Raw genomic sequence first — 19268 nt, 5'->3', positions numbered from 1 at the left:
TCAGTGTGTCCTGAGCAGGGCCTGCACCCCTCTCCTCCGCTCCCTCCTTGGGGACAGTCAACCCCTTCCAAGATGGACAGGTGCGTGTTCCAGACACACTGCTGTGCGCCCATCCTTATACTCGGCCCCTCGTTTTCTCCACCCCCCATGAGGCGGGTACTGCTGTTCCCATTTCCCAGATGAGGAAACTGAGGCTCCAAGAGGTTAGGTAACTTGCCAAAGTCACCAGGACCAAATAGCAGAGGGGAAATCACTATTTTTCTAACCACAGAGACCCCTGCAGGACGGGGATGGGGGGGCTGGAGATGTCCACACCAGCCCTGGGATCCCCACCGCACCCCCACCCCCAGGCCCTCCCCTCCCGCCTGCAGCCTCCTCTCCGGGGGTTGTGTCCTCCTTGGGCCCAGGGCGCAGGTCAGCCTGGGGAGACTTGGCGTGAGGTTGGAAACCCTCTCCAGGCGGAGAGATAATCCAGGGAGCGCGCCAGAGAAGCCGGCCTCTGAGGCTCGTGCAGAGGGGCCCAGGGAGGAAGGAGCCGCCTGCTCTTCCCTGCAGCTTTATCTCCTGCAGAATTAAATCCTTGATTAACCCTTATCTCCCCAGCAGGCGCTATCTCCGCCTTGGCGCCGAGTGTCCAGACACACGTACAAGATGATTGATTTCTTAAAGATATGCGTGCCTTTCCGATACTTCATTTATTGTCTAAATATTTTCGCTAACATTTCAGCAGGCCCCTTATCGAGCTCAGCTGATGGGCCCCGGTTCTCTCCCCCGTGTACCTCCCGCCCCTGATCGTCCTGTCACCCGCCAGGCAGTTTGTCGTCGCTGTTTGGAGAGGGAAGTGGGAGAGGGGCGACGCTGGGGTGTGGCAACCCTTTCCCACTGGTCTCCTCAGGCCCAGGCTGCTTGCAGGCCGGAGGGGAGGCAAGGAGTCCCCACACACATTGGGCATCGGGGGTGGTACCCCAGAAAGGACACAGCACGCAGAGCCTGCCAGGAGTCGAGAATTGGTTCTGGCACCAACTTGCTGTGGGACCTCAAGGTCCCCTAGGATCCAGCTGTGGTTCCACCACAGAAACCCAGGGCTTGGAGGCGCAGCAGTTCTAAAACTTGTACTCAGATGCAGAAGAAATGTTCAGGATGGCTGGATGGGTGGTGGGTGGATGTGTAGATGGATAAATGGATTGTGTGTGGAGGGGTAGATGGTGGAGGGAGGGATGGATGGATAGACAGGTAGATGGAAGGTGGATGGGTGATGGTAGATGGATAGGTAAAGGTGGGTGGATGGTGGATGGATTGGTGAATGGATGGTGGGTGTGTGGAGGTATGGATGGATAAATGGATGGTGGATGGATGGTGGGTGCGTGGATGTGTGGATGGATAAATGGAGGTGAATGGACGAGTGGATGGTGGATGGATAGGTTGGTTAGTGGGTGTGTGGCTGGTTAAATGGATGGTGGATGGACGGGAAGATAGTGGATACATGAGTGATGGTGGATGGACAGAGGGTAAATGGTGGATGGACCATGGAAGATGGATGGTGGATGTGTGGACAGGTAGATGGTGGATAGATGGGTAGAAGGTGGATGGACCAGTGGAAGATGGATGGATGGGTGAATGGTAGATGGACATGTAGATGGAGGAGAGATGGGTGGATGGAGAGATGGACAGGTAGATGGTAGATGGATGTGTGGACAGGTAGATGGATGGATGAGTAGAAGGTGGATGGTTAGGTGGATGGTTGATGGAAGTGTGGATGGTGAATGGACAATTAGAAGGTGGATGGATGGATGGTAAATGGACGGGTGGAAGGTGGATTGCAGGGGATGGTAGATGGACAGATGGATGGTTGTGGAGGATTGGTTGAGTGGATATTGAATGGATAATGGATGGTGGATGGACGGGTGGATGGTGGATGGATGGGAGGGTGAGTGGATACTGGATGGATAAATTGATGGTGGATGGATGGATAGTTGGTGGATGGAGGGGGGATGGTGGATGGACAGGTAGAAGGTGGATGGACACATGGATGGTAGATAGACACGTGGATGGATGGATGGATGGATGGATGGATGGTGGATAGATGGGTGGATATGTTGATGGTGGATGGATGGGTGGATGATAGATGGACAAGTAGCAGGTGGATGGTGGGTGGGTGGATGGGTGGGTAGGTAGATACATGAATGGCGGAGGGACGAGTAGATGGTGGATGGACGGGAGGTTGGTGGATAGATGGGTGGGTGGATGGATGGATGGATGGATGGACACATAGATGGTGGATGGATGGGTCAATGGTAGATGGACGAGTAGCAGGTAGTGAATGGTGGATGGACAGGTAGAAGGTGGATACATGGGTGGGTGAGTGGATGAATGGGAGGCTGGATGGATGCATGGATGGATGGATGGGTAGATGGTGGATGGACGGACAGGTAGATGGTATACTGATGGGTGGAAGGTAGAACGATGGGCAGAGATGGATGGATGGGCGGATGGGTGGGTTAGTGGATGTGTGGATGAATAAACGGATGGATGGTGGATGGATGGGTGGATGTGGATGGATGGGTGAGTGGAGATGTGGATGGATAAATGGAGAGTGGATTGCCGTGTGGATGGTAGATGGAGGATGGCCGGGTGGATGGTGGATGGACCAGTAGGAGGAGGATGGACGGGTGGATGGTGGATGGAGGGGTGGGTGAATGGATGTGTGGATGGATAAATGGATGATAGATCGACAGGTAGATAGTAGATACATAGGTGATAGAGGGACAGGTGGATGGTGGGCGGACGGGTGGACAGTAGATGGCCGAGTAGCAGGTGGATAGTTGGGTGGATGGATGGATGGACAGGTAGATGGTAGATGGAAGGTTGAATGCTAGATGGATGGTCAGAAGGTGGATGGATGGCTGGATGGCGGGTGGACAGGGGGATGGACAGATGGGTGAGAGGATGTGTGCATGGATAAAGAATGGTGGATGGTGGGTGGATGGTGGATAGGTGGTTGGATGGATGGATGGACAGGTGAAAGGTGAATGAACGGGTGTACAGTGGATTGATGGGTCGAAGGTGGACGGACGGGTGGATGGTGGATAGATGGGTGAGTCAGTGGATGTGTTGATGGATTAATGGATGGTGGATGAATGGGTAGAAGGTAGATGGAGGAGTAGATGGTGAATGGACGGATAGATGTTGGAAGGATGGGTGGATGGATGGATGAATGAACAAATGGGCCCGCACTCACTCGGCCCATCCATCTGTCCAGTTGTCCTCCCATGGCTCACCCACTTTAGCCACGAGGCCACTGTGACATCACTGAGAGCTGGGAGGTACCCCCTGGATGGCAAGCAGGGCAGCGGGTCTGAGCAGAAAGCCCCTGCCTGTGAGGCTGACGTGGGACCATCCAGGCCCAGCCGCCAGCTGACCCCACGCAGATGGGCTCTGAGCGGCCCTCCACATGGCCCTCCTCCCTGCAAAGGCTGTTGTCAGCGGTCATTGCCTGGCAGAGCCAAACTCACAGCAGGACGATCCCGGGCCAGGGGGTGATGGGGCTGCAGTGCACGAGCCCGGTGCCCTCCTGGCGAGGCCCCTCTCCCTCTGGCTGTGATAGGGAGTAATTCCCAAGGGAAGGCGCTCAGCCCAGGCATGGTGCATTATGGGTCTTTCTTTGCCAGATGGGGCCATGCCTTGAGCCGCCCGTGTCGCGCTTCTCTTGCCTCGTGAAACGTCTGGTGCCAAGGGCGGAAAGCCATTGCCTCTGGCGATGGTGAGTGGGACGCAGGTGGGGGCTTCTCAGGACGCGCTGAAAGAGAGAGACGGGTGCAGGCCCCAATCAGAGCCCACCCCAGGCCTGCCCCAGCCCCGACCTCCCGCGAACCTGCCCGCAGTGCCCTGGGGAGGCTTTCTGCAGGCCCTCACCTCCCCTCGACGCTACTTCATGCGCTGCACGGCGAGTTTGGGAACAGCCTCAGGTATTACAGCTGTCACAGCGGATGCGGTAGAGATAGGGTTTCTGATGGTTATCAGCGGACACAGAACCCAGACACTGACCTCTTTGTTGGGGGAACAAGGAGGGTTCTCAGATGCACCCGGAGAATTTAAAGTGGCTGCCCGCTGTCCCGGGGCTGGGTGGGGCGGCCTGGAGTCAGGAGGGAGGGACAGGGCGACCCCCAGGGCTAAGGCAGGGTGGGGGCTAAGCTTCTTGCAGGCACCGCACCCGGCCTGTCTGGGGCGAGCTGGACCCAGACCCAGACCCAGCAGTGAGCCTGGGGCGCCGGTGGAGGGGAGGTGGCCGGCAGCACACACATCTCTGATCGTTTTAGGCTCGCACCCCGCTGCCCACGGGCAGGGCCAGGAAGGGAGCCTGCCTCGGCCCGGTACCTTCAACCACCAGAGAAAAGGGCTTCTGTTCCAGGGCTGCTTGGAGTTGGGGGGAGAAAATAAATAATGGGGCAGGGGGGCGAGCTGTAGCCCTAGCGCACGGCAGGGTCCAACTGCCCGGGACAGTGCACGTTGCCGCCCCGCAGGGACGGGGACAGGGGCAGACTGGGCAGGGCCGTGCTCCTCTCCCCGGAGCCGTGGGGCCCCGGCTCCTGCACCCCTGGGGTGCATGCGCAGGCAGGGAGGCTGGAGATGGTGGACTCAGCCTGCCCCATTTAAATGGGGGCCAGGGCCCCCCAGAGTGTTAAGGGCTGAGGGAACGAGGGTGAAGGGCCTGGTGGTCGTACGGCCTGGATCTCCTGGCCCCTCTCCTCCTGCAAGTCGGGCGCGTGGCGCAGGATGCAAGCCCCCTCCAGGTCCCCACCTCCCCACGTCCCCGTCCCCTGCCCCTCACCCATCCTCACAGGCACCCAGCCCGCCCAGGGCAGCCACCAGGCGAGGGGCCGCTCCCAGCAGGAGGCACAGAGCCGGGAACACAGCGCTGCCGTCTCCCCTCCACTCGGACCGACGCGGAAAATTCAGGGGTTCTGCAGCGTCAGCAGAGCTGCGCGCGGGCGCTTTTATCATGCCGCGAACACGCCGCTCCCGGGAGTGATAAGCATTAAACCGACCGGGAGGCTGTCAGTCTCAGTTTGAGGGTTTAGAAATATTGGGACGAATAATTAGATTTCATATCGTTACCGCAGCACCCATCGGAGGATCAGGCAGATTAATTTTTTTCTCCCTCCTCCACTCATTAATATTCATTAGAGACTGAGGGAGACCCTGGCCTCCGCCTCTCTGCTGGCCCAGGCCAGGATAGCTGGGACGTGGGAGCCGCCGGTCAGTCGCTGCTGTGCCAGCCCCGCCCGCCAGTTCCGCTTTGGCCCCCCAGCTGTGGGTGACGGGGACCCCCAGCTCTGCAGCTAGCTGTCCGTTAAAGCATGCTCCTTGGTGGAGACACTCGCCCCCAGTTGATAACCTGGCGGTTGCTGGCCTGCTGCCCCAGTGGACATCAGCCTCCTAGGCCCGAAGGCACAGCCTCTGCCCACTGTGTCCTGCTGGCCAAAGGGAATGGAGAAGGAAGGGTGGCGGGACTCCTGTTTGTCCTGTGTTTGTCACGTGCCAGGAGGGCACTGTCTGTCTGAAAGGAGGGCTTCACACAGGCTTCGACTTCCCAGGGCCCCGGGGAGACTGAGTCAAAGAGGGATGTGACCCACCCCCAGAGCAGGTGGCAGCACAAGGACGGTCGAGGGAGCCCGCGGGCTTGGGGCATTGCCGTTTGCAGAGGTGCTGGGCCCAGGGAGGGCGGGCACGGTGCTGGCTATTGGGAACAGTCAGGGAGTCTGGACTGGACCCGATGCCCAGCTCTGGAGCCCACATGGTCCCTGCAGGCAAAGCCCAGTAAAGCCGTGGGCTTGGACCAGGTGGGGAGGTGCCCAGAACACGTCAGGGGACCTCCCATGTGTCACTTGCTCCAGCCATCCCATCACGGTAGCTTCCTGGCCAGGTGCCCCCATCCAGGTGACGGCAAGTGACACTGGTCCTTCAGTTAGAGGTTCTGATACACAGTTTGACTTAAAAGCTTTTATTTGCATAAAACAAAGAAAATACTCCCGACACGAATGTGCTGTGCCTTTCCACACAGCGCCCAGTGGCGGAGCTTGGGGACCCCCCCCTCCCAGGAGAGGAGCCGTCCAGAACCCATCCAGCCCTGGGGCTGGGGCCTGTGGGGCGGCAGCGGTCATCACCCTAACTTTCTGCGGCCAGGCAGGGCCAGGGTCTATACCTCATCGCCTCCGTGTGGCAAGGGCCAGCCCCCTCCCAGCACCAGGCCATGTTGGGACAGGGGACGTATGTTTGCAGGGCTGCCTGGGGAGGGTGGGGGAGGGCGCCGGAAATCAGGCCACCCCCCTGGGGGCCGCGGGCAGCCCCGCGTGAGAACCGAGCTCAGAGTGCTCTTCCGCTCTGGGCGCTGCAGAGGCCCGGCTCGCAGACCAGGCCGCCGGAGAGCGCGTGGCTGGGCGAGGGGCTGACCACGGTCTGCGAGCCGCAGGGAGGCCAGGTGCTGAGCCAGCCTCGGTGGGGGGGGGACGTCTTGCTGCCCGGGACCTGAGGGGGCTGCTGGGCCCAGGCAGGTGGGACGAGACGTCTGCTGGCCCCGGGATGGACGGGACAGAGGTGGGCCCGCGTGCTGTGCAGCCACTCCCACAGCGCACTCTGCAGGTCTCTGGGGGCCTGTGTGGGAGGAGCCTGCGCCCAGCCCAGTGCCCCACCAGGGAGGGGGCAGCAAGAACGGAGGTCCGGGTGTGCCTCCCCACTCTGCCACTCACTGGCTGTGTGACCTTAGGCAAGTTGCTCCACCTCTCTGGGCCTCAGTTTCCAAGGGGAACCAGCGCCTGACCCAGGGCAGTCGCCAGCACAGTGCTTGGCGAGGACCCGCAGCCTGGACAGGGAGCCCCCCGCCGCCCCGGCCAGCCTCTCTCCTGCTGACTGTGTCCGAGGGCATGACTGAGTCCTTGCTGACCCCCCTCCCCGCCCCCAGAGCCCGGCCCTGACCCTGCTGCTGGAGGACGAGGCCTGCTGGCTGAGGACGCTGCCCCGGGCCCTGACCGAGGCCGAAGCCAACTCGGAGATCTACAGGAAGGGTTGGTATCCTGGCGCTTCCCTCACTGCCTTCCGGAGGGTGGGGGTCACGGCTCCCCCTGGGCCGGCCCTTAAAGGGAAACCAGCCTGCTTGGGCTGGGCCGAGGGGCTGGCCACCGCTGCCACCACACGCCCAGCTCCCCCGTTAATGCTCGCCTAGGGCTGAACAGGTGTCGGCCCCGGGGGTTGGGGAGAGCGGGCCCAGGCCAGGACTGCCCTCGGGGCCTCTGGGAGACCACAGGGGCACCTGGGGGTGCCCGCTGGACCAGGGCCCTGTGCAGCCTGGCTCCCTCCAGGAGTGGTCAGGAGGGCCATGTCCAAACCCAGCTGGGGGGCCTGGGACAGGTCCCCTCGCCTTCTGGGGCCTCTGTTTTGTGAAGCCGAGGAAAGCTCCGCGCCCCACGTCCCTCCTGCATCCCTGCACCTTCCAGGAGTGGCCCTGGGAGGGCGGGGGACGCCCCCCCTCCATTACAGATGAGGCAGCTCAGGTCCCAGGGAGGATGTGGGGATAGACATGTGACAACTTCTACAGCCAAGCAAGAGCCATCCACCACAGCGTGGCCACGGGAAATCCACCTCCTTCCTCTGGGGGGGGGGGGACTCCGCTTTGGTAGAATGTTCTGGGGGTGTCGCCCTCACCATCGCCTCCTGAGCACACTGGACTAAATGTCCTGTGGGCAGCCTCGTTTCAGAACAGAGCCAAAGGCCACTGGAGGTGGGCAGGGGCAAGCTGGGCTGCTGCTCCAACACCCCCCCAGCCCCTCCCCACCTGGGGGCCTCCAGGGCACAGCAGGGGTCAGAGCAGGTGCTGAGGTCAGCATCCGGGGACCTGAGCGTTCCATCTGCCCTGCCGTTGACCCCGAGGACCTGGCTAGCACAGCACCCGTGTGCCTGTTTCCCCCTCTGTAGAGGGAGAGGACCCCGGCCCACCCTCCCCGCTTTGGGGTGCTCTAAAGACCCAGGGAGCAGCTGGGAAGCACGGGCGGGCCCCGGTTGGCAGCAGGTGACCAGCTGGGGGTTCGTACACCTGGCGGGGCCGTGGCCCGGTTGGCAGTGCCTGGCCTGCCCCCCCTGCTCGCCTGGTCAACAGGGTTCATCTGCCCAGGCAGGCAGCACAAGGGTCCCTGCGGTGCTGATGCCAGCCAGGTGGCCTGGTCCCGTGGGGCCTGCGCCTCTGCGCTGGACGCTGGAGGTGGCCGGACCTGCGGGCAGCTCAGCCCGGGTCCTGTTGGCCAAGGCTGCCCCCCGCAGGCCACCGTGGCAACAGCCGCGCTGGCTGAGTCGCGAGGAGCTGGGAGGCCTTTCCAGGGTGCGGGAGAGCGGCTCCCAGGCCCTCCCGGCCGCTCTGCTCCCCCCTCCCGGAAGAGGGCCCTCCCGCTCAGACGGGCACAGGCAGGGAGGCCCAAAGAGCAGGCAGACCTGGGGCAACACCTAGTCGCCCGGAGGAGGCAGGCGCGCCACGGAAACCAGCCGGCCACAGCTGCGAACCCGGGTGTGGCCTCTCCCCGGCCACCACGCCGGCTTCGGAACCCCCGTGCCTAAGCTGGGGCGGCGCGGAGGCGCGGCCGTGGGGGCCTGGGGCTGCCGGCGCCCCGTCACAGACGCCCCTCCCCCGCAGATGGCGCCCTCTGGTGCAGGCTCACCAGGCCGGTGGCCGCGGGCGGGCGGCTCAGCGTGCTCCTGGCGGCCGAGCCCCACAGCGCCCCCCGCCAGCCTGCGAAGGAGGAGCCCGCCGAGCCCGAGGGCCTGGCCCCCTCCCCCGCCGCCGACATCCAGCTCCTGCCCCAGCAGGCGGGCATGGCGTCCATCCTCGCGACCGCAGTTGTCAACAGTGAGTAACCCGCTGCCTGCCCGCCCCCCACCCCAGGCTCAGGGCTGCAGGCGGTGCCCAGCTCAGGATCTGCAAAGACCCGCCACCACTGCCACCTGAGCGGAGGAGGGCATGCGCCCCGGGGGTGTGCACGGCGGCCTGGCAGTGGGGTTCCAGGAGGGGCTCCAGCGTGCAGCGGGCCACGTGCTGAGCTCACAGATGCTGACGGGGAGGCGGGCCCACGGCCTTCCCGGAGGCTCTGCAGCAGAGCGGGCTTCTCACCACGGCGCCTCTGGCACACGCTCCGCGGGGTGCCAAGGGCCCTTCTAGACCACCAGCTGGAGAGGCCACGCGGGGCGGGGGGTGGAGTCTTGGATACATGCACCGTGGGGTGCCCAGCAGCAGCCCTGCCCTCGCCCACTAGACGCTGGTACCATCCCCACCTCCCAGTTGTGAAGGACGTGGCCAAGTGTCCCCTGGGGCAGAGCCGCCAGTGAGGAGAGCTGGAGTGGAGGGACCACGTTTGTCACTCACTCCTCCCCACAAGCAGCGGAGGGTCTGAGAATCAGGGTCTGAGAACCGACGAGATTCGCTCGTTTCTCAAATCCTTGTTCAACATCCACACCAAACCAAGCGGTCAAGGCACTGGGGTCACCGAGGTGGGGACAGCTGCCCGCCCTGAGGGCGCCACCACTCCAGGGGCGGGGGCAGCCTTACTAGGGGGGTCAGGCGGCCACAGGCACATCCACGAAGGAGGGCAAGTGGTGACGGGGGCAGTGGCTGGGGTGCTCGGGAGACCCGCGTGCCGGGGAGGGCAGCTGAGCGGACGGCCCGGGCCCAGCGAGACGGCCACCATGGCCAGAGCCAGACTCCGAGGGTGGCCCCGGACCAGGGCTGGGGTTCCTTCTCAGAGAAACGACCGCGGCAGGGGGCTTTCAGGCAGCAAAGGGTATGACCCCATTTACTTCTAAAATTGCATGGCTGCTAGAGGGAGACTGTAGGGTTGTAAAATTGGGAGAAAAGTGACCTTTTTAAGCAGGTCAAACGTGATGACAGCTTTAAGCAGGTGGAGGCACCATGGCAGAGGCCAGAGGGGCACTGGAGTGAACAGGGCCTGCCGGGGGGGGGGGGGGGGAGGCGGGGGGGAGGCGGCAGCGCGAGGCCGGGGCTTCAGCATGGCCGCGGGGTGGACACTGTCTGTCCCATCGCAGTCAGGGTGGAGGGCCCGTTCTGAGCAGCCTGACCTGAGACGCCTGTTGGGCACCAAGTGGAGCCCAGGCGGCGACTGGGGGACACGTGCTGGGGCTCAGGGTGCGGTCAAAGTTGGGGAGCTCTGGGCAGGACGAGGCCCCAGGGGGAGACAGGACCTGCAGACACCAGAGCCAGGGGTGAGGGGAGGCGTCTGCCAATGGTCCGCCGTGTCCCGGCTGTGTTGAGACCAAGGGCAGGCAGCATGGAGGTCACCGTGACCCAAACACTGGCAGCCAAGTGAGGAGGGTGACACCAGAGGGGGTGGGGACAAGCACAGGCGGGCGGCCCGTCCCCAGAGCCTGCATGGAGGGACTGGGCCGGACAGGGCAAGGCCACTGTCCCAGGGAGAATGGGGTCCTGCAGGGGGGCTGAGAGGGTGGTGGTGAGCAAACGGGGGTCTTGTCTGAACGTTGAGGTTTCAGGAAAGAAGGGTGCTGGATGGAAGGGTCTCTCAGAGGCCAGGACGGCCACCCAACCAGGGCAGGGAATGGCATCTGGCGCCCGGGGGGGCTGCCTCTGTCTCTTTTGGGAGTGGGGGGGCTGCAGGGAGCCCCGGGTGCTGGAGGGCTTCCTCTCAAGCCCACCCAGGAGCAGCCTCTCTGGGCCTCGGTTTCCCTCCCCTTGGGTCTGATACTTCGTCTGTGAGGACATGGTGGGCTAGACGTCGTTTGTATCAACCCCACATGGGCCTCTCCTACTGGTGGTCTAGAAGGGCTTTCAGAACCCGAGCTCCAAAGTCAATCAGACCTGGTTTAATTCTTGAGACTCCATCACTCTGGGCCTCAGAAAGTTTTCTCATGTGTGGAAGCAGTAAAGGTAATGCTGGTCTTGAGGTGTCTGTGCAGGTTGCCTGGGCTGCATCCACCCGGGACTTGGCCCGAGGTCAGCCCTGGGTTGGTGGGGCTGCGGCTGTGGCCCACGCCGGCCTCCGAGGCTGCCTGTCCCTTCCCTATGCCACAAGCAGCGGGACAGTCCCCAGCACTGGCCCTGCAGATACCAACAGAAGCCCACCGCTGGCCCCTCAGACCCAGATCCCAGCTCAAGGCCTCAGCTGATAGAGAACAGAGCTGCCTTGAGACCCCCAAATAAAAGGGAACTTGAAAACCAGAAATAAACAACACAGTAGGGAGAGTTGAGCCGGAAACACCGTCAGGCATAGGGGCATGAGGAGTGCCCGCCTCACTTGACAGACAGGTACTAAATTCCTTAAAAGAGGCACAAGGTGGAAACCTGGCAGCCCCCGGGGGGGGGGGCAGGCAGACCACCTGTTCAGTAACTGCCAACCAACGGGCTGAGAAACACATCCTAACCTGCAGAAGTTAAAACCCCCAAAAGGTGTCCCAGGCCCCTCCATTCCATGTGAAGGTCAAGGTCGAGACCCAGAACAATGTCTCCCCCCTGCCCTCGGTTCAGCCAAGGGGTGGCCGGCCAAGGAGCAGGGACAGAAACAACAGAACATTCCTTATCATTCTGCTGAGAACCAGAGGGCTGCTGAAGCACCCACCAGAGAATCCTCACCAGCTGGCAAATCCACCCCCGCCATCCAAACCCCCATAAACCGCAAAGGTAGAGGCAACCCACTTGGGTTCAATGTGGTGAATTCAGCAAGTTCTGACCAGTAACACAAAGAGCCATCAGGTGTTTGGGGGGTGGGGGGAAGGGCGGTGCACCAGGAGGCTCCTCGTCCTCTACAGCTCCTGGCCTCAGCCCCCTGCCCACCCAGAGCCACCCTCACCTCTCGCCCTCCTGCCCCAGTGCCTGGGGCTCAGGCACCCAGCCGCCCACGCACCCGCTCACACGCACACACCTGTCTCCTCCTCCTCCACGGGCACCCAGCTCCACACCAGCCCACAACTCCCACGGCCCCCGCCAAGTCACAATCAGGTCACGGACCCCAGCCTCGCTCCTTCCGTGGGCACCCCCAAGAGACCACAGTGTCTCCTTATGGGGCTCACTGTCGGGACGCAGCCAAGGGGCCATCCTGGGGATCACTCACACCCCATCCGCAAGTCCCCATGGCATCCTGGAGATCCGTAGAGAGGGGACACAGAGTTATCAAGGGACACCTGAGAAAGCAAAGCAATGAAGAGGGACAGCCCAGGTCACAAACCCCCCCCCCCACGCTGGAGGACGCCGGGGCACAGCCCTCGTGTTGCAGAGGGCCCACGGCCTGCCCCGGGTGGTAGGCGGCCGGCGCTGCTGCCGGGGCACCGCTCAGGCTGCGCCCGCCTCTCCCACCTGCAGAAGACGTCTTTCCCTGCAAGGACTGCGGCATCTGGTACCGCAGCGAGCGGAACCTACAAGCCCACCTGCTCTACTACTGCGCCAGCCGCCAGGGCACCAGCTCCCCCGCCGTGGCCGCCCCCGACGAGAAGCCCAAGGAGACTTACCCCAACGAGCGGGTCTGCCCCTTCCCCCAGTGCCGCAAAAGCTGCCCCAGCGCCAGCTCCCTGGAGATCCACATGCGCAGCCACAGCGGTGAGCCCCGCCCCCAACAGCGTGTCTCTCCACCCAAGCCATGCATGCTCACTGCACTTATCCTGGGGTTGCACAGCTGCCATGGACGTGCCCGAGTGGTCCTCCCACCACGCCGAGCAGCCTCCCACAGGGCCGCAGGCCACGCGGCCCGCCTGCGACCGGCTGGGTGGTCGGCTGGGGGCTGGGCCCCCGCTGGGGTCCTAGGAGGCAGAGCTTAGGGGCCCTCCACACATGCCCATGCCATAGTCCTCGGCCGGCCAGGCTCCCTTACCGGGCCCCGTGTTCCAGGAGAGCGCCCCTTCGTGTGTCTCATCTGCCTGTCCGCCTTCACCACCAAGGCCAACTGCGAGCGGCACCTCAAGGTGCACACAGACACGCTGACGGGTAAGCGGGGCCAGGAAGGGGGCGGCGGGGTATGTGGGGCGCAGTCACCGGCAGGGCTCTGACACCACAGCCCACCTGCAGGTGTCTGCCACAGCTGCGGCTTCATCTCCACCACAAGGGACATCCTCTACAGCCACCTGGTGACCAACCACATGGTCTGCCAGCCGGGCTCTAAGGTTGAGATCTACTCACCAGGGGCTGGGCACCCCACTGCCAAGCTCCCCGCAGGTGAGCCCCTGGGGGCCCTGAGAACTGGGAAGGGGGAGGTAGGCCCGGCCACGAGGGGTGGGGGGGTGTCGGTTTCGGCCTCGACCCTCCGCCACCTCTGCGCCCAGCCCAGCTCTCCCTTCCCGCCCTCCCCGGCTTCAGGTCTGGCCCAGGCAGGTCCTGCTCCAGCCCTTAAGTGTGGCCCCTGGGGTCTCCCCGCAGACAGTCTGGCCGGCTTCCAGCAGCACACGGCGCTGCACGGCCCTCTGGCCTCTTCAGACCTGGGCCTGGTGCCCGCCCCATCACCAGGACTGGACAGGAAGGCCCTGGCAGAGGCCACCAACGGAGAGACCAGAGCGGGCCCCCAGAACGGGGGCGGCGGCGAGCCCCCGGCGACCCCCAGGAGCATCAAGGTGGAGGCGGCTGAGGAGCCCGAGGCGGAGCCAGGGCCCCCGGTCCTGTCGCGAACGCCGTCACCGCCCAGCGCCGGCCCCAGCCCCGTGCGCGTGAAGGCGGAGCTGTCCAGCCCCACGCCCGGCTCCAGCCCAGGGCCCGGCGCGCTCTTCCTGCCGCAGCTGCCCGCGGCGCCGCCGGCCTCCGAGATCCTGGCCAAGATGTCCGAGCTGGTGCACAGCCGGCTGCAGGCGGGCGCGGGGGTGGGCGCGCCAGCTGGCCTCTTCACGGGGGCCCCCAAGGGCGCCACGTGCTTCGACTGCGACATCACCTTCAACAACGTCAACAACTTCTATGTGCACAAGCGCCTCTACTGCTCCGGCCGCCGCCCGCCCGACGACACGCCCCCCGCCCGCCGGCCCAAGGCGGCCCCCGCCCCGCCGCGCGCGCCCCCCGCCCCGCCGCCCGCCGAGGCCGACGAGCCGCGCTCGCCGCCGGGACCCAGGGTGCGCGAGGACGAGGCGGGGGGCGCGGCTACGCCCGAGGCGGAGGCCGAGACCGAGGCGGGCGGCCGGGGCAGTGAAGGCAGCCCGAGCCCGGGCAGCGGGGCAGACGAGGACGACGACCCCCGCCGGACGCTGTGCGAGGCCTGCAACATCCGCTTCAGCCGCCACGAGACCTATACGGTGCACAAGCGGTACTACTGCGCCTCTCGCCACGACCCGCCGCCGCGCCGGCCCCCAACCGCCGGGACCTCCGGGACCCCCGCGCCCGCTGCGCCGCCCTTGCGCACGCGCAGGCGCCGCAAGCTCTATGAGCTGCACGTGGCCGGACCCGCCTCGTCCCCGGTCGGACCCGCCCCGTCCCCGGTCGGACCTGCCCAGCCCGTCGCGCCAGGCCACGCCCCTACGCCGCCTGCGTCGCCGGCGCCGCGGCCCGGAAGCGGAAATGGAGGCGGAGGCGGAAGCGGCCCAGACCCGGCGGAAGGCCCTATCGACCTGAGCAAAAAGCCGCGGCGCCAGGCTCCCGCCGCCGCCCCTGGCCCTGCGCCTGGCCTGCCGGCCCTGGCCGACTACCACGAGTGCACAGGCTGCCGCGTGAGCTTCCATAGCCTCGAGGCGTACCTGGCGCACAAGAAGTTCTCCTGCCCCTCCGCCCCGCGCCGCCTGCGCGCCGCCCCCGAGGACCCGCCCGCCGTTGTCTGCCCCTACTGCCCCCCGAACGGCGTGGTGCGCGGCGACCTCATCGAGCACTTCCGCCTGGCGCACGGCCTGCTGCTGGGCAAGCCCCCGGCCGGCTCCGGCCCTGGCGCCGAGGCCCGGACGCCCTCGCCCGCCGCCCCCCGCGACGGCCTCAACGGCCAGGACCCCTGGGAGCCGCCCGCCGGCAGCCCCCGGCCCGGCCCGCCCCCGGCCACGTCCCCCGAGGCCGTGCCGGCGCCCCCCTCCCACTCGGACAAGGGCGTGCAGACCCCCAGCCAGGGGACGCCGGCCTCCGTGGCCAACGGCAACCACAGGTACTGCCGTCTCTGCAACATCAGGTTCAGCAGCCTGTCCACGTTCATCGCCCACAAGAAGTATTACTGCTCCTCGCACGCGGCCGAGCACGTGAAGTGAGCGCCCGGCGCTGCTGCCCTGCAGGGGGACCCGGACGCTCCGGGCACAGACCTCGTCAGAGGCTGCAGGGGGCAGCGCCCGCCTGGACCTTGGCACTTAATAAAGAAGTTGAGTTTGCTGAGCACGGTGGTGGAGCAGTCTAGTTCTCTGAGCAGCGGGGCCCCGCGGGGAGGGCACAGGCAGGGCCAGCACCACCTGCGAGTACACGCAGGACACTGCAGGCCGGAGTCACACAGTGGCCTTAACAGCTGCATCTCGCCCCGCACCCGGGGCTGATGGCACTGCTCTGGGCCCCCTTGGGGCACGGGGAGAGCAGGCACTGCCCTTCTAGGTCCACTGCTGCTGCCCTCCAGGAGCCAGCCAGAAGCTCTGGTTTGGTCACCAGACACCAAAGGGAAGAGCTTAATCCTGGCCAGCGGACAGCTCTTCCACCTGCTCAGTCCTGAGGCCTGGATGTCACCTGTCCAGCCACGGGCCACCAAGGAACCCAGGGAGGGGAGCCTGTTGGGAAGGATGAAGCCCTGCGGCTGCCGAGGCTGATGGAGGGGGGAGAAGGAAGTGAGCCGCTGACAGGCACTGGGGCCCACAGCGAGCGACCCCTGGGACCTGGGGGCTGCGGTGGGCACGAGGCTGGGGCCACACCACCCCCAGTCTGCCCTGCTGCTGCTGACCATGACCTGGGCCAAACCCAAGCAAGAGGAGTCCAACTGTGGTCTTGGCACTTGGCATCTGGGGGGCTGTGGGCACCCTCAAGCCTGGTGGCCCTGTTTGCAGTACACAATGTCTTTTCCAATATACCTGGCCGCCTACTGCAGATGAAAGTGAAACCTGATCTCTCATCTTTCTCTGCCTCCAAACATCAGATGTGCTTCCTGCCACCCACCCAGACTCACTCTCCTGCTCGCTGGAGGCAGCTTTCCTCCCGCCCAGCCCTCAGGGGTGACAGGCTAAGGAGTTTGTGTTCGGACAAGAACAGTCCCCACACCTCGCCCACAGGTCCATGGGACACGGCCCCCTCCCGCTTGCCCCCAGCTGGCCCTGAGTACCAGGGTGTGACCAGGGCTGCTGGACAGTCGGGGGTCCGGGAGCCAAGCTGCTTTCCTGGTAAATGCCCAGCCTTGTGAAGGCCTTCCTGGCTCTGCCCTCCTGGACTCGGGCAGGGAGGCTCCCAGACCCCTCAACTCTACTCCTCATTGCTCCGCCCCGGAGAGTCTGAGGCTCCGCCTCTGAGTCCCGCCACCAAATGAAGCAGGTGTCGTTAACCCTAAGACAGGGTGAACGTCCCTGTGTGCTGATGAGCACAGATGCTCAAAGGGGAAGGATGGGGGAGGCAGGCGAAGCATCTGTGCTCACCCGCACCCCTGCACCGCGTGAGTGGAGGACAGCGCCACACAGAAAAGGGCCTCAGTGTCCACGCCCACCCGACCCCTGACCCCCACCCCAGGCCTGAACTGCTGGCCAGGCCAAGCCTTGTGCCAGGGAGGTCCTGGGCCCTGCAGCTGGGTCCTGGGTCGCATGCCCCCTGCTCTCCCCCCGGCACATGGCAGCACCCTGCAGCGCTTGCCCCACTTAAGGTCCCCAGTGCTAGGCTCTCCACCCACAGCCCAGAGCCCGCCTTCACCCTCCTCGGACCCCCGTTTCCCACACCCTGCCTCCTTCTCAAGCCACGTCACGTTCTCCCCAAGAACCTGCCGCCACCGTCCCAGCTGCAGCCCAGGGACAGCGCTCGGCCTCCTCCCCACCTCTCTGGGAGCCCTGATGCTCCCAGACCAGCCCCCCGCCCGTGGGGGATCACGGCTCTGAGCCACCGCCCCCATCCCCGAAGCTCACTCCACTTACGCTCCTGGGCGGGCACGCAGGTTCCCGGGCCCCTACATCTCTCTAGCCCGGCCATGCGCCCCGCCCAGACCAGTGCACCCACTACATGTCCCTCAAGGGCCCTGACACGTCCAAGACTGAGCTCTCCCTGCTGCGTCTTCTCCCCACACCTGCGCAGACGTGGCCATCAACCCTCTGCCCCCGGAGCTGGTGACAGCAGCACCCTGACCTCCTCACACCTCAGTGTCAGAGCAGCTGTGACTCCGCAAAACCCGCCTCTGCCCATCCTGGCCCCCAGGTCCACAAGATCGCCTCGCTTCTCTCTCAGCCGCCAATTCCAAACCTCTCAGCGCGTCTCACTGCCTCCGGGACGGCCGCCCCCGATGGACTGCACTGTCCCCTGCCAACACGACTCTTCACTGCCAGGTCGGGTGGCTGGGAGACCAGGTGGTGTCACACCCTGCTTCAGGCCTTCGGCGGCTCCTGCTGCACAGAGGTGGCCGCCAGGCCCTGGTCGTCGCCCCGTGGCCTGTTCATGCTGCTCCAGCGTCTCGGCACCACCTGCTCCCCGCAAGGGGCTGCCCTCGTCACGCGGTTTAGAGACCTCCCCTGACCCTCCATCCTAACACCCTGCTCATTTCCCCGTCATGGTGGTCACTCTCAGGGTCACCTGGTTTCATTTTCTTACCCCCTTCTCCCTGCCCCACGGGCCTCGCCGGCCTTGACCACTGCCTCCTGGGCACCTGGCCCACGGCCCGGCCCCGGGGAGGGGCACGTGGTCAGTCAGGCCCCCCACCACGCTCCAGTCGTCACAGCCCTCTGCAAAGCCAGCCCCGCCTGCCCACCTCCTGGGTTCCCTCCTCCATCCCATTCTCTGCTGGGCTCCTGCCTTCGGCCGCCCCCCCAACGCTGTGCCAATTGCACCTCCCCAAGCCAGCTCTGATCAGGTGACACTGTACACACGGCATGCACAGCACTCGGTCCACGTTCAAGGCCACCGTCCAACCCCATCTCCTCCTAATTGGGTCGCCCCCCCAGAGTCCCGTGTGCAAACCTCGTCCAGGTCTCCGCAGCCCCGCGCACCCTGGGCCACCCCTGGGGAAACCCTGGCACTAGGAATCACTGCAGGTGGACGTTCCTGGCGCCAGGGGTCAGCAGTGACTCGTTTACGTGGGCCAGCAGGCCAGGTGCCAAGAGCTCTCGGCTGGCCGGGGCACCCGCCCTCTGTCTCCCGAGGACGCAGAAGGAAGGGTGGGAGGCGGAGGCGGGTCCCAGATGCAAAGGGAACAGGAGAACGTGGAGGAGGGCAGCGTGCAGCCCGAGGACCTGCAGAGTCTGGAGCCGCGTGGTCTCCACAGAAGGCGAAGGCGCAACAGGGATGACCGGCGAGCGCAGGAGGAGCCCCGAGGGCCGGGCCCTGGGTGTGGGGGCGCACGGGAGAAGGCGGGGGGCCCAGGCAGAGTCCCGGCAGGCACCAGGCGGGTCATACAGCTGCCCGTGCAGCAGCCCTGGAGGTACAGCCTCTACCCTCCTCCCCCATCGCCGTCCTCACAGGAGGACGTGGGCTCCGGGAGGGGGCGCGACCGGCCATCACTCGAGCCGGTGCTGGGAGCATCACGGCTGAGCGCGCACACGGCTGCCGTGGCCGCCTCCCTTCCGAGGCTCCGGCGCAGCCTTGCTCGCAGACCTGCCCTCGCCTGCCTCTCACGGGTAGAAGCTCGGAGCAGCTGAGGCCGGGCCCCCCCACTGCGCGGCCCAGGCCGGCCTCGGCGCCTCCGTGTGGGGACAGCCTCCCCACCGCCGCGGGGGACGACTTAGGAGAGCGGTTCTCTGGGACACGATTAGTCCCCGTTCCTGAGAGCACTCTTCTCCGGGGCAGCCACGTCGCATCACGCGAGCCCCAGTGGAGAATACATATTCCAGGGGCCCCAGACAGGCTGAACAGGCCAGGGCCTGGGAATCGGCCTTGATCAGCTCCCAGCAGGTTCTTCTCCGGCCAGTTTGAGAAATACCTGAAGGGCAGGTGCTCAGACACTGTTCATGCCTTTCTGATCAGCCCAACAGGCGCAGGACGGCCCTGCCGAGGGGCCTCTGTCAGCTGGGGCAGGACGCAGCAAGGAGGGGGCTGGGCCCAGACCTCAGCCCTTCAGAGCCGCACGTTCCCACACTCCGTCCCGATACCATTCTGCCTTCATGCATCATCAGATGAGCCTCGGAAGCCCCGGCCCCGCTAAGTCCAGGCCGCGCTGCAG

General features: G+C 65.0%; 1 protein-coding gene across 1 annotated transcript in view; it reads left to right on the top strand.

Annotated features, from left to right (window-relative positions):
- ZFPM1 (zinc finger protein, FOG family member 1) overlaps window positions 1–15320 on the top strand; it is a 69849-nt gene extending 54529 nt beyond the window's left edge. Inside the window, 6 exon segments of the mRNA XM_061173003.1 lie at window positions 6959–7061; window positions 8678–8890; window positions 12365–12598; window positions 12887–12982; window positions 13064–13210; window positions 13412–15320. Of these exon segments, the coding sequence (XP_061028986.1) occupies window positions 6959–7061; window positions 8678–8890; window positions 12365–12598; window positions 12887–12982; window positions 13064–13210; window positions 13412–15198 (2580 nt within the window). The 3' untranslated portion in view covers window positions 15199–15320.
- Window positions 15321–19268: the final 3948 nt, after the last annotated feature.

The sequence above is a fragment of the Eubalaena glacialis genome, chromosome 18 (assembly GCF_028564815.1).
Source record: "Eubalaena glacialis isolate mEubGla1 chromosome 18, mEubGla1.1.hap2.+ XY, whole genome shotgun sequence".
Lineage (NCBI taxonomy): Eukaryota > Metazoa > Chordata > Mammalia > Artiodactyla > Balaenidae > Eubalaena > Eubalaena glacialis.
This window is presented reverse-complemented; position numbering and strand designations above follow the sequence as displayed.